At 44.4% G+C, this 14394-nt stretch overlaps 2 protein-coding genes across 4 annotated transcripts in view; one reads left to right on the top strand and one right to left on the bottom strand.

Annotated features, from left to right (window-relative positions):
- Positions 1–1374: 1374 nt before the first annotated feature.
- MRPS17 (mitochondrial ribosomal protein S17) lies at positions 1375–5096 on the bottom strand. Its single transcript, XM_068154675.1, has 3 exons — positions 4990–5096; positions 3527–3673; positions 1375–2097 (listed from the first exon to the last, which is right to left on the bottom strand). Exons 2-3 carry the CDS (start codon positions 3647–3649, stop codon positions 1807–1809), a joined length of 414 nt encoding a protein of 137 aa, XP_068010776.1. The 5' UTR covers positions 3650–3673; positions 4990–5096; the 3' UTR covers positions 1375–1806.
- A 130-nt stretch (positions 5097–5226) lies between these two features.
- Positions 5227–14394, top strand: part of LOC137449309 (merlin-like) — a 29026-nt gene continuing 19858 nt past the window's right edge. The window contains exons 1-5 of one of the 3 annotated variants that reach the window (XM_068154678.1): positions 5227–5556; positions 6498–6605; positions 10344–10589; positions 12018–12135; positions 13911–14036. In XM_068154678.1, the coding sequence (XP_068010779.1) occupies positions 10582–10589; positions 12018–12135; positions 13911–14036 (252 nt within the window). In that variant the 5' untranslated portion in view covers positions 5227–5556; positions 6498–6605; positions 10344–10581. Of the gene's footprint in view, positions 5557–6156; positions 6259–6297; positions 6368–6497; positions 6606–10343; positions 10590–12017; positions 12136–13910; positions 14037–14394 lie in introns of those variants that run through there. The other 2 variants (XM_068154677.1, XM_068154679.1) reach the window with 2 other exon arrangements.

A 14394-nucleotide genomic window follows, 5' to 3' on the forward strand; every position in this document is an offset into this window, starting at 1 on the left:
AAGAAAATACAGAGAAAGGTTTCATTCTACAATTAGATGTAGATGCAACTTGCTCAGCAAGAAGGAAATCTTTCCTCTAAACAAAACACTCACATCCCATGTAGTGAGGGTCAAGCTCCTTCAATGCCCTTTCTGATACAAGGTACTTCCTACAGCCCATGACCACATTCTAGCCTGGGTCTGATTCCTCTCAATCTCTGCAGCAGATAAGTTTCACATTTGGCATTCACTAGAGCTGGAGTCAGAGCCTAGGTTTCCTTTCATGTTGATGGGAACTTAATCAGCCAGCTGCAGTTACTGAGTGATTTACATAAACCTCAACCACTTCAACAAATCTACTAGCAAGAACAACCTACAGCCATATGTTTAAGGCACTTCCTCAAAGTCAGAGACCATGCTCACGTTATTAACTTACAAAGACATTTGAATCAAAGTGTCTTTGACATCCAAGCTTCCTGATTCGACAGGATAGTACTGGAGGACCAGCACTAAAAGAGCTGTGTTTTCTGGTTTGAAGCACAAAAGAAAATTAAACTTTCTCCTTCTTCCTGGCCAAAAATTTGCTGAGTTCAATTGGACTTTGTTAACAGTATGCAGGCAGCTGAAAATGATTTTGTGCAGGTGAAGGAAGATAAAGGGCAAATGATTTATGCCACTGAGAATGGAAGAGAACAGAACTGATACTAGTGCAAGCTGGCTCAGTTTCTTAAAAGTAAGATAATTTAGGTCAGAGGAACTCTGTTCAGACACACCTTATTTAGCTTCTGATCTTAAAGACCAATGATGTAAATAGCCACTTCAAAAAGGATTTCTCATAGCTTTAACATAGCACTCTCCCCTCCATACAGGGACATGGAATATTGCCCCCAAAAATGCTGGAGTTTGCCTTTAGATCTGAGTAAAAAGTCAGCAACACCAGCCTGCTGCTACAGCTGCACACTTAGCGTGTTTTAGGTCCTGAAGACAAGACACAAGGTCCCCAGAGCTGTAGCAGGATAAAGTCATCTTTAATCATTAACTGCTATGGCCTTCTAGTTTCATATTGAAGTATGCAGAAAATCTGCACCTGTCTGGCTCCAAAAATGTGATGTTTTAGCTTTGTGATGGGACTAAATCTAACCATCTACCACTTTGGTTTAGTATTCTCATCAGCTTCTATCACCTGTTGGCAGTTCAAAAAAGTCCTTCTCTCCCAGAACCAAATACTTCTTTGGACAGGTTACAAAGATAATCAGGCTGAGCTACCCAAAGTTTTTATTCTCACCTTACTACCATTCGAAAGGCTGTGTTTTTATGACACATTTTGGGAGACAGAAGGTACTGCAATGTAGTATGAGTGACTGTAACAGGAAATAAGGACACATGCAGATCAACTGGTTTTAAAATTCTACACTTCCTCTCAAAAGGTTTAATAGCATTATCTGAAGTAATCCTACAAGCCACAGACGACTGTCTGAATACAGAACCATCAAGGTAATGATCCTCCCACCAAACTTAAATGTTGTATGCAGTTGTATCCTTGTCTTTCTCCACACAAAGAATCATTTGAAGCAAGCAGCTGGCTTTTGAAATTTGTCAAAGCTTGGAGCAGAACTACATGCAACAAAATGAAGTGTTAACACTAAACTCACATTTTTCTCTTTCATGAAAAGACTTGAGGTGCCTCTCAATCTGTTCTCATCAGCAACTATGTTTACTACTTGTCTACAGATTTCACTGCAGTATTTAACACACAACAGCAGGGCCCAAACCATCCCTGACAGACAATGCTGAGAAGCCCTCTGTTTAAATGTTTTCCCCCCCCCACTATTTGTCTGTTGAACAAACTTTAAGTTCCTGCAGTTTTTCACTCAGATAGGTGGTATCTGCCTCTGTCAGGTTTTCTGAATCTGACAGATTTTCAAGGAATCTGGTTCCAGCACAGGGCTTTCCTGTTATTGGATCTATCACATTTCCAACCTTGAAAACAATTTCAGCCAGTTCGTGTTTCACGTGTTTGCTCCTCCTCTCAGGCAAAGCTTTCAGTAGAACAATGTCTCCAACAACACACTGCTGCAACGGGTCATGGGCAAAATAGGTTTTTCGTTTGTTGAAGAACTGTAGGAGGGAAAAAAAAAAGGAAACCTTGGCATCAGATTGCAAGATGAGGCAATTGGTAAATACAAAGTTAACATAAACCAAGCTTAATTTCACTAAGGAAAGGTAAAGTAGAATTTTTCTAACGGGATTCAGGTTGGATCATGAAAAGGAACAGAACTGTGCACTCTGTTGTTCCAAGAAAGCACAGCACTGCCCTTCCCTGACAAGCTCTCTGGTGTCAGGATGGTGTTGCCAACCAAACCCACAAAACAGCAAAAAGGGAAAAAAAAAAAGCCAAGCACAAAGAGCTGTCCATAGTGGAATAGAAGAAGCATGGAATGGCTCAAGTTGGAAGGGACCTCAGAGATCATCTACTCCAACTTCCAGGTGGCTACAGGTAAAAATAACAAGCTCTTCACATAGCTTCCCTTTCCTAGCATCACTACTTTCCACCAGCCTCTCTGCACTGTAGTTACCTTTTCCTCTCCTTAAGACATCTCACAGCAACATTTACAGAGAAAAGCTCTTCCAAGCTCAACAACTTTCCCGTGCAGTCCACACTTAATGAACTGATGTTAGTTATTATTCATCCAACCAGCACCAGAACAAGAGGACACAGTCTCAAGCTGCACCAGGGGAGGTTTAGGTTGGATGTTAGGAAGAAGTTCTTCATAGAAAGAGTTATTTGCCATTGGAATGTGCTGCCCAGGCAGGTGGTGGAGTCACCATCACTGGAGGTGTTTAGGAAGAGACTTGGTGGGGTGCTTGGTGCCATGGTTTAGTTGATTAGATGGTGTTGGGTGATAGGTTGGACTGGATGATCTCAAAGGTCTCTTCCAACCTGGTTAATTCTATTCTATTCTATTCTATTCTATTCTATTCTATTCTATTCTATTCTATTCTATTCTATTCTATTCTATTCTATTCTATCATCTAAAATTGAAGGAAATGCTAATTTTCACTGACTTGCTTGGAACGCACAATTAGAAGTGATAAAAGCAAAGACTGTACAGCACATCACAGTACAAACACCAGGCAGGCTTACAGCTATGCACACAGGAAAATGCTACAGATTTTACTGTAAAAGTGACTAACATAATGTCAAGCTTCCAAAACAAAGCACATTCCAAATCAGTAGGAAAATCTAAACCCAAGTGTGAAACAACAAAAACTTACCTTCTCAACTGACATCAAATGAAGTACACTAACAAAGCACTTCAAAGAAATACATGTAGCAGCTAATTTGTAAGGAAGTGTCCTCACAACACATCACTTTTCATCCTTTGCAGCCAGCCCACAACCAAATTCTTAAGCAGGTTCCCTAAGGAATTTGCATTAAGAGCTATAAAAAAAAATCCTAGGAGGCAAAGCAATGAAACATTCCTCCACACAGTACGAAAAAAAAACCCAACCATGCAACACCACAAATTTGTTTACCAGCCTTTACCTTCAGTAAGTAAGGATCTAGCACCAGCCTTGTCACTCTCACTTTGGCAGTTTTCTGCATTTTGGTTCCTATCACTTTCCCTACTATCCATTTTGCATGGACAGCTCCCCGTGGCACAGACATCGTTTAGTTGTGGTCATCCAGTGCCTGCCAACAAGTAAGCAGACATGTTAGTGGAACCAAAAAGACAACAAGTTTTTGATCAATACCAACATTTCAATTTTCATTTCTGACTAGCAGCTTAGTTAGGCTGTTTGGTTGGAAAAACAGGGGAGATAGAAGCAGCTCAAAGCACCTGACATTGCACTAACTCAGCTCTGTTTCATGGTATAAAGAGGGATATGAACATGACCTCGTTATCAGGGAAAGTCACCTCAGGATGCCAATAAAACCAGACATCAGAGTATGAGGAGGTGACCTTATCCCACAAAGCCCACACAATTCCTTTGAATCGCACCAGCTGTTACATAGACAACACAGACATGTAGCTGTAGGCATTATTATGAATTTAACTCACACTCCAGCACCTGGTTTTGCTGGACACCTGTTAACCAGGTCTGTGTATGTCCAGAGTTAACTCAGGCAGGGAGAGGCTTATAACTTCTGTTCAGGAAGTCACTTGCTTCTGTGCATCTCACTATTAGCTAAGATGATGAAACTCAAGAAAGGTAATAAGCTTTCCAAAGCATAAAATGCATACCAGAGAGCTGTCTGACCTACAGCAAGTGTAATCATTTTGGAGCTAGTTCTTTCCTGCAAGTAATTATACCTCATTACCTTATTTGTTTTAATCAGGAAGAACTTTCTATATCACTCTTACAAGTGTCATGGGCAACACAGCCAGCTAAACATTAGAAGACTTGAACCAGTATTAAAAGTGATGAGGAGCAGTGGCCTTTTACTCTCCCACACAGCTATGTACTACTAAGCACAAGCAGCACCTGTTGAATTCTCCATCTATCCATTTTGCAAGACTAAATGACACTTGCTTTGATGCTGCAACACATCAAAAGAAAAGTTTAGGGCTACAGAGTCACATCCATAGGATGAAATGCTTCAGGCAACAATGCTCGGGGTTACTTTTGCCATCCTTGACTCAGCTGTGTGAGCCAAAGGGCTGGAGGAGTGAGTGTCGAACAGGACTAACCGCCAGCAGCCAGTGACCAGGCCGGGGAGAGGCAAACACGCGGCAGATAAGCAACACACAGCGAGCACAAGGGAGCTACCAGGAAGATAGGAGCCAGACAGGTCTACTGAGCGTCTCTCAGCGAAGAAAAGGATAAAAGAGAACGCTTAAAGAGACTGGGAGCCATTCGCCCGTCCCCTGGGCTCTCCGCACCAGGCCCGGCCTCAGCAGCCTCCCTGTCAGCAGGGCTGCGAAGAAGGCCTAGTCCTGCAGGCGCCGAGCCTCAGCTCAGCGCCTCAGCCACCTCCGCGAGAGCAGCCTAGTGAGAGACTCGTACCCTGGTCCCTTGCCGAGGCCTCACCACAACCAGCCCTCAGCCTCTCACCGCCGCCGCCGCGCCGCAGGAACCGGAGTCGGAAGGAGTTGGAGCTAGAGGCGGAAGCGCCGCGCGGCAGCGGGGCCGGCTGGGGTGGGCGGAGCCGGCAGGGGTGGGCGGAGCCTCGGTAGGCTTTAAAGGCGCAGGCCGCGGCTCTGCCCCGGCAGTGGGCGGGAAGGGGGCGTTGCGTTCCCGTGCTGTCTGTGTGGTGCTTCTGAGGTGCCTCAGCACGCAGTGAGAGGCTAAAGCCAGCAGAAATGTGGTTTTCTTCCTTTCCTAGGCTAACGGGGACAGGGGCCTTGCCTGCAGCCAGGGGGGAGTGGGTGCTTGCTGTGGGGCCTGTCCGCACAGGGTCTGTTCCTTCTGTGGGGAGACCTCTACTACCCCTGGCTCCTGCGGGCTCCCATAGTGAGCCCAGCCTGATTTTTGGTATAACCCGATCTGAGTGCTACATTCAGCAGCAATGCGTTGTGCTGCGGGGCTGGACGTGACCTGGAGCAGGCGTCCATCCAGAGGCCCTAGAAGGAGGTGAGGAGGTGGAGGTGTGAGAGCTGAGGGCGAATTTGTGCTCCGCATTTCAGGGAGTGAAGCTGAGTGCAGTTTTGTAGCTGCATGGGACTGAGCTCTGTTTGCAGGGGGTTTAGTTTTGTGCTGCTATCTAAAAGAGCCACATCTTGAAGGCTTTCCCTGTGAAGCTGGAATAATTGTAGCACCTGAAGTGAGAGCTGGCCTGTTTCTGTGCTTATCCATACCCTGGCAGAAAGTCCATTTCTGTAGAGATTTGTACCTAAAATGAAAAGCAGGGGTGAAAAAACCAAACCAACACAGAAACTGAATGATGACAGAAAAGCTTTTAGTGTTGCCATTGCCTTTGAGGTAGTGTGGCAGCTCTTAGAGCTTGTGGTCTCTGTTCCTGCACCTTCAGGCTGAGGCCATCCCCTTCTCCATTTAGCTGTGTTTATTTATCTTTTTCTGCTGGTAAGTGTTTTGGCTTCTGACCACTTTCCAGGTCTGTTCTCTTCGGGCTTTATTGTCCTATTGCTTCTTGCCACAGGAAGAGGGCAGGTAGGGAATTGCATTTGTTTCATAGAGCGCCGGCGTGCAGCTTCCTTTTTAAGGTAGCTGGGTATGGAGGCAACAGGCATGCATGGCTCTCTGCATGGCTGGAGACACTGATGAAATAACTTGATCAAACACTCTGGAAGGAATCACTTGGAAGTTCATGATCAGGTCTTACAGAAACCCAAGAGTCACAAGCTTCTCTTAACTTCAGTGCCTTGCTGCTTGAATTACAATGGAGAGGAGTTGGGAGGAGTCTTGCTGGCCCAGGCAGGAAATGGTTAAGAGCCTTTCATATCACCTGGGAAAGCAATCCTTTGATTTTTCAGAGGGCGCTAACATGCTGCAGCTCATAGGAAACAAAGGAAAGGGGATCAAGTCTAAAAGTTGTTTTTGGATTTTATCTGCAGTGGTGGAACTTGTGAGGGCTGGATATTGATGGCTGCTGAGAAGTACAGGACTCTGGACTGAGAAACCAGGTCATTCTTTATCTTTTCATTCGGGAAGCGTTCTGTGAGGTAAGTCTTGATTCCAACCGGTGGCTTTGGGTAGCTTCTTTTTAGAGTGAGAGATAAGCAAACTCTTTCTAGTGCTGACCCATTTTAAAGCAGTGAATTCTTTGCTTAAATTGTTACTTGGGCAGGGCAGGGAGCACCGGCAGAACTGTGAGTCAACAACGGTAAAAAGCCCACAACGCTTTCCTGTGTTGTCTGCATTCAAATTACTTGTCTTAGCTTCTGAGCTGAAGTATGGAAATGCAGGGAGAAACGTGAGTCAGGGGAACTTGTGATAAAGAGTTGCAGTGAATATTTCAGCACTGACAGGAGGCTTTCAAACTGTAGTATCTGTGTTAATGTACTTCTGCAGCTGATGGTTCAAGCATCTTCTATTGGTGGCTCTTAAAAGTACTTCCCAAAGCTGGTTTCTTCACACCCTGCTGCGCTTCAGGGCTTTGTATTTCCAGCTCTTGTGAGGGCTTTGCTGGCAGATGGTGCAGTTGCTGCCCCTGTGCATGTGCTGATCTTTAAGGACAGGCTGCTTTTGGGGGTACAAGAGAGGAGTCTCACAATTGCCATTAACTCCTAGCCTGCCTGCAGACGAGGCTGTGGAAATCTCACCTTAGAGTGCTGCAGGCTTTGTGTGTGTGTGAAAACAGATGCTTTTTCACTCGAGTGTTGTTGGCCAAAGTGTGATTGGATGGTGATAGCTCACCCAGTTGTCACTGAGAGCAAGTGCCATGTGAAGGGAAACCCTTATATCCTGTGGAGAGCCCTCCAGCCGCCTTGGAAGCGCTCAAACGAAAGTAAATTGTGCCCTCGCTCTTGGGCAGACTAATTACAGTTTGCTCACTGAGGTATTGGCTCTGTGTCTCTCTCTGATGTACTGAATTCTGGTGGATTTATTGAACTTTGGGGAGGGAATGCTGATTTAATTACCTTTCTCTTTGTGCTTTTCAGTTAACGCTGTTAAAAAAGCCGTGCCTGGTGTGTGGGCTGTCTCCCCTTCCAGTGGTGTGCAGTGGTGTAACACGACTGACTGCCCATCTAGTGCTGTGGTACAGATAGGCATCAGTCCCTGCAAGAGTCACCTTGCCAGTTCTTCTTGCTGCTGCCTGCTGTTCCCAGTTTCCCTTGCACCCCCATGTTTTGCTCAGGCACTAGTCTCCCACTGTCAGGAAGGAGGAAGGCTGTAATCCAGCCAGAAAGGTATATCTTAGACATAAACAGGATGAAAGGTAGAGTCAGGGCTGTTGAATTTCTGCAGATTCTATTCCTCATCACTGCATTTCTGTTCCTCTCATCAAGCAAAGCTTTTTATCATCTTCCTGTTGGCTTTCTTAAGGTGCAGGAGAAGCTGTGGACATTCACAGCTTCTGAGCTAGCTGTTGCCAGATTCTGGCTGGACAGGAATCTTTTATCACCCCACCCTGTTTTGGATTGATGTGTTACTTCATAAGGTTATGACATGCTCTGAACTACCACATTTTGCTCCTTCTGGGTCTTGAGCTTAGATCCTTGTGGCAACTGCAGGAATAAATCCCTGGGGCTTTGTGACAGAAGCTGATATCTGGCAACACTGCATGTGATTCAGAGTTGGATGTTGTTATTTAGCAGGGATCTAGAGAGTCGATGGCTTTTGCATGTCAACAAAAGATTGCAAACCCAGATTTGTCTTAGTTGGTGAGATTTCTCTCACTGGAAAAAGTGATTTTTTTTCCTAAAAGCTTGACTGTTGAGTGCTTTTGCTTCCACCATCACTACCTGATGCATCAGGAGAAGTGTGGCCAGCAGGTCGAGGGAGGTGATCCTCCCCCTCTATTCAGCCCTGGTGAGACCCCACCTGGAGTACTGTGTCCAGTTCTGGAGCCCCTATTACAAGAGGGATCTGGAGGTGCTGGAAGGTGTCCAGAGAAGGGCCACAAGGATGATCAGAGGGCTGGAGCACCTCTCCTGTGAGGACAGACTGAAGGAGTTGGGGCTGTTCAGTCTGCAGAAGAGAAGGCTCCAAGGTGACCTAATTGTGGCCTTCCAATATCTGAAAGGGGCCTACAAGAAGGCTGGGGAGGGACTGCTCAGGATCTCAGGTAGTGATAGGACTAGGGGGAATGGAATGAAGCTGGAGGTGGGGAGATTCAGGCTGGATGTGAGGAGGAAGTTCTTCCCCATGAGAGTGGTGAAGCCCTGGAATGGGTTGTCCAGGGAGGAGGTTGGGGCCCCATCCCTGGAGGTGTTTAAACCCAGGCTGGATGAGGCTCTGGGCAGCCTGATCTAGTGTGGGGTGTCCCTGCCCAGGGCAGGGGGGTTGGAACTAGATGATCCTTGTGGTCCCTTCCAACCCTGACTGATACTATGATACCTGACATTCATTTAAGCTGTGCTCTGTGAAAACCTTATCTCTTTCTTTGCCAGCGCTGTTGATGAAAATGGAGTTTACAGTTCTTGGGGAAAATTTGATATCCAAAAATGTGTGGTGGTGGTTGTAGTTTTTGGTTGTTCTTTTTTTTTTTGTTTCACTGAGTCAGAATGTACTTTTCCATGGAATAAAAATTCTGGGAAGGGGGGGGGAGAGAGAGGAGAGAAAAAAAATGCTATTGGAAATGTTGAACAAATTATATTGTCATTTCAACCAGGTTATACAAGAAAAATGAAAGCACTTCAAAGTCAAAGTGAAGGGCTCTGGTGTTTTTGTCATATTTTGAGGAAAATGAGTGCATTCCTCTGCAGTTCAGTTTTATCTGTTCAGCGTTTTCCATATGAAACTCTTTGAGAATGTTCTGCCCTGGCCCTAACTCCAAGTTCCTGTTTAATTCAATTGGCTGCTTCAAATTACATATTAAAAATGAATTATGAAGCTTCCCCCTCCCCTCTCCTTTGTCTTCAACCATTGGAAACTAATAGAAGAAAGGGGCTGTTTCCAGTGTTGCATAGCAGTCTGTAGTTCTCCTTCCTTCACTCTGCATCCAGTGGTACCATTAATTACAGTGAAGCTCTGGATTTGAAGGCAACTAGACAGGAAAGCCCTTTGGAATGTAACAGGTTAAAACATAATTTTGCTGTTAGCTGTGTTGCAGCTTGCAGATTAGAGATCAAAAAAAAGTGCTGGAATAATTGCCCCTCTTTGGGTTGCCTTCACATGTCAATATTACTGTGGTCACATTAAGCCACACTACTGTGGCCATTTGGGGGGTTTTAAGTACTCCTTTCTCCTTTACTAAAAACATTTTTCTGTCCTAAGAAAGAAAGGACCTGAGCTCTGCTCACTAGTGTGCACTGGGATGTTGCCTAAGTTAGAGGAAACACTCTGTGGCAGCATATGGTTTTTACCCCTCTAAAAAAAATACTCCCTGAGGACAAAGGGGTACACTGGGTGTGGTGGGATTTGGGGTCTGGATATGCCAGTCCCTGAAGCTTGTACTGATTCTTGGCAGTGTGAACTGGTCTCTCCTAGGGACTGGTGGTGAGCACCAGCAGAAGGACCAGCTTGGGGAGCATGCTTTGAGGATGTGTTGTTTCCTCCAGTCTTGTGGAGGGGGCAGGTATTGGATAGGAGTTTAGAAGGACAGAAATCCCATCCTGTGCTTTTCCAACACCATAATATTCTTAGGTTGTACAGTAAGAAAAAAATATCACCAACAGTATCTGCAGTGTAATTCAGTCCATTATTCCTTGTCCTAACCATTGTGGTCATGAAGAGCAGACATCAGAATGCCTCACCACACTGTCTCTGTACTAACCAGCACTTTCTTTTCACCACAGGTTATTTTCTAGCACTTGGATCTCTGCTTTGGATCCTCTCCAGTCAGGCTCTTCTCTTTCCTGAAGTGTTGCTCCAAACCGAACCAGACTTCACAGAAGCTTTCCCAGAGCCAACTGGAGGGAGAAGACTCCTCAACTGGTCTCAGTGGTGTCAGAAAGATCAATTTTCCCCTGAGCTCTTCTTCCCCACTCTGAGTTGCCTCAAGTACTTGTTCTTGACTCTGCTGCCGGCGTCCATATGATTTGGTAACTAGCTCATCTCCCCTCAGCTTCCCTCCAATTTGAAAAGAAAACCTTCCATTTAGAGTTTACCTCCTGGTTAGCTACTTTAAATTTTTGGATGAGGGGCATGTGCAAAGTGGAAAATAATCAGTGTGTTTGCAAGCCAATGTAGAGCTCAGCAGAAGCAAAGGAAGGGGTCAGGATATGTTATAAAATCCTGGAAGGTGAAGACAAATGGAACTTTGCAGTTTGAACTGGAACTTTATTTTGGAATTCCTCAAGGAGAGATTGGAAGTCTGCCACACTGTAATAGTCTTATGTTGTAGGGAACCAAGAATGCCTCAGTCTCTTCTTGACCTATATAGTTCAGAGTCTGAAATGTTAGTTTTTCTAAAGCAAAAAGACAACTTTACAGGCTGAGCTCCTGTGCTCAGAAATCAACACAACTGCATGATGCAGATTCACACAGATCCCTTTAGCCCCAACTGTCAGCATTTGGTTTGCATGATGTCCACAAACCTCTGGTGGCTGTGGAAACACCACATCTCACACATTTTCCTGATGGCTTGCAGTCAATGGCATTTAGAGTAGTAGCTTTGTGATGGAATTTTCTGTAGGCTTCTGCACAATTCAATTCTTCTCACAAGGACTCCACTGGGAAACATTCTGTTCTAAGTAACTTTCATCACTGAGTTGGGTATGCCCATGAGAGAAATGGTCAATTCAGCTTCATTTCAATGTATGCTTGCATTTCTGTCACTTCAGGGAGTTAAAGTCTTAAGTTGTAAAGCAACTCAGTAGATTAGTTGCTTAAGCAGCCATAGCTAGGAAAAGGATTGAGTGGGATCTGCTCTCACAAGGTGTGATGTAGCACTCTGCTGTGTCTTACAAGTGGAGCTTCCACTGATTCATTTGATGCTGGGACACACTGCAGAGACCTTTGGGAAAAGGAATTTAGCTTGGATATGTAAAAGGGATGAGGAATCTCGTAGTCCTGTTGGCGTTATTCAGAAGTCAGGTTATTACTTGTATGGAGCTGTAAACATGCATCCACTGCAGAGCTCTGTTGCAAGAGGCTGCTGAATTGCATGGATGTGGATGATTGTGTGGAGCACAAAGGCTGAGGTTCCTTGGATGTTCTCAGCTGTAGTGAGAGGCAGGCCTCTGGGTCTTGCAATAGGTCTGAATGATGTTCTTAGTAGTACTGCAGGAACCTGTGTTTGTTGAGGTCTGAGGAGAGACAGGCATGACATTTTGGGGTAACTTCTTTTAAGGAGCAAACTAAATTTCAAGGTCACACTAATTTATTTTTTCTTATTGTCTGGGATGCAAAAATACCTATTCAAAGGTGACTTCTTTACTCTTCAGGTTTGGACTCATCCTGCTTTGGAATCTGGCCAAGGAAATGCTACTGTATTTCCAGACCTAAATGTAATGCATGTTTGATTTCAGGTGTGGCTATCCCCGTAAGCTAAAAAACATGTCCATCCAAGGCCTCAAGAAGAAGCAACCAAAGACTTTTAAAGTCAAAATTATAACAGTGGATGCTGAGATGGAGTTCAGCTGTGAGGTAAGCCCTCAGCAGAATGCCAGAAAGATGAGGATTGACCTTTGTATTAGCAAGACAGAAAGTGGGAGAAGTTGAGATGATCAGGTCATGGATGGTCTTGGAACTGATTTGTTGTTTTTATGAAGGATGGATTACTTAGTCTCAGGTGCAGTCTTCTGTGAACTCTGACTTAATTCAGAGTTTAAAGCTGTTTCCATGAAATCCATCTGACTGTGACACAGCTAAGTGAGCAGTAAGCCTGCTTTCTTCATAGGCATTCCAGCACATGATGCAGAGCTTGTTTGTAAGTATTCCTACTTGTCCACAAAATCTTGTTCTAAGTGACACAACTCTTTAAGACACTGCCAGGTTGGATAAAGAGCTCTGCTCAGAGCTGGCCTGAGATGTTGCTTATAATTCATAAAATGACACCTCTGTGTTCAGTTCTGTCTGAGACCTTCTCTTCAAATTTGCCATTTGTAAAAACCTCAGGTTCTGTGTTTGTTTTAACTCCACCAGCTGAGTTTGTATCTGGGCAGAAGAGAAAACTGCTCAAATGTAAAAGCTGTCTTGGCTTCTATTAGCTAAGGCTATCTAGTAAATTGGATAGAGGAATCATGACTGCAGAGAAACATGGAAGGAAACAAATACAGCAAGTGATCAATTGCCAAATTAATTGAGCTGCCCTATTGAGGAGAGAGAACTGTGCCTGATTAATTCCTCATCATCCAGCAAAAGCAGATCCAGACATTCAGTTATTCTGAGAAGGGGAGTTACAAAACTGAGGTCCAATGGGACTGGAATTCTAATGAGAGACCTGACTGTCTAGTGGGGCATTTAGTATTTCATTTACTAGGTCCCTCAGAGACAGAACAGGATCAGCCACAAGCAGAGCACTTCTGTGACTGATCTGGAATACTTGCAGGCAGACTTGTGAAAAGGAAAGGGTTTGGAAAATTGGATTTGGAGATCAGAGACCTTGTTTAAAAATCCAGCTTAAGCTATTCCTTCTGCTCTCTCCCCTTTCTCCCCCAATACTGTTCTGCTCCTGGCATGATTTCCTGCTTGCTCTCCAAATACTGCCTAAAAGTTAATTATTCTTTTTGTTTAGCCATTGAATTTTTAGTGGCTCATGCAATTAGACAAAATATGGGTTTTAGTTAAATAGAAGAGAGAGATGTGCAGCCTCTTCAGTGGTGGAAAAAAAAGTGGGGGGGGGAAGCATTGTGTGTGTGAATTTTAGGACCTTTAATCAAAATTCAATTTTTATGGAGCTAGGTTATTAACTTACAGTGTAGAAGACAGGCTCCTGCTCATTTAAATCAGAGCAGCAGAAAGGCTTGGCTTGCTGCCACTGAAATAGCTGAGGTATGTGGAAGATGGATTTGCTTTCCTTGTTTGGCATTTCTACCTGGGCCCTGACACTCCCTTGATTTCCCCTGGCCTTCCCTCAGTCTCTCTAATTTACAGAAAAGTATTGAATGAGAGCTTTACAAATAATAATAAAGCCTTGCCATGCCCCAGGAAATCAATAGTACAATCCTCATTCCCTCTGCTGACAAAGTGCTTGGTGCTGCGGTGAAGTGAGCAGAGCTGCTCTGAGACTTGCTGTGGAGGAGAGGAGGTAGAGCTTTGTAACCATTGCACCTTTGCTTGTAGGTGTGTTTAACTGAAGAGCTAAAGGTAAAATAAGAGTTCACAGGAGGAAGGCAAATGGCAGCCCTGTTTGCTTGGCTAAAATGTAGCAAATTCACTCAAGACATACCTGGTTTTCTTCATTCTCTCTCTCTTTTTAGATGAAGTGGAAAGGAAAGGACTTGTTTGATCTGGTGTGCCGAGCACTTGGTTTAAGGGAGACTTGGTTCTTTGGCTTGCAGTACACAATAAAAGGAATGTGCACCTGGTTAAAGCTGGACAAAAAGGTAGGGGAAACAAAACCCAAGTGTGGCAGTTTCCTACTTACAGCAAGATCTCTTTTCTTTAGCACAGGAGCTAAAGGAATGTGCTACAAGACAACTCATGATTTTAGATTATGTCATGTTTTTTTCCTGCTGAAGTTCTTTCTCTTGTTTGCTCTGATTGCTTCTGGCATATTTGGCCTGAAGTATTACATACCAGTCACCATGATAAGCACTGATTGCTCTTAGATTAAAGCTCAGCATTGCCCTTCCTCCTAAGCTATGGCAAAGTTACTTTAAGTGGGTTATTGGCTGCTTTCTGATCTTCCCCTGGAATATTATTTTGACACATTTAGGTACTCTTCTCACTGCTGACTTCTGT

Source organism: Melanerpes formicivorus, unplaced genomic scaffold (genome assembly GCF_026170545.1).
Source record: "Melanerpes formicivorus ecotype bairdi unplaced genomic scaffold, bMelFor1.0.p_v2 SCAF_29, whole genome shotgun sequence".
Classification (NCBI taxonomy): Eukaryota; Metazoa; Chordata; class Aves; order Piciformes; family Picidae; genus Melanerpes; species Melanerpes formicivorus.

Bases quoted from the DNA above. Each gene is read 5' to 3' on its own strand.
- MRPS17 (XM_068154675.1), bottom strand. From the start codon at position 3,649: ATGTCTGTGCCACGGGGAGCTGTCCATGCAAAATGGATAGTAGGGAAA. The intron at 2,098-3,526 runs GTAAAGGCTGGT...TCCCTCCTACAG, and splicing joins TAGATCCTTACTTACTGAAG to TTCTTCAACAAACGAAAAAC.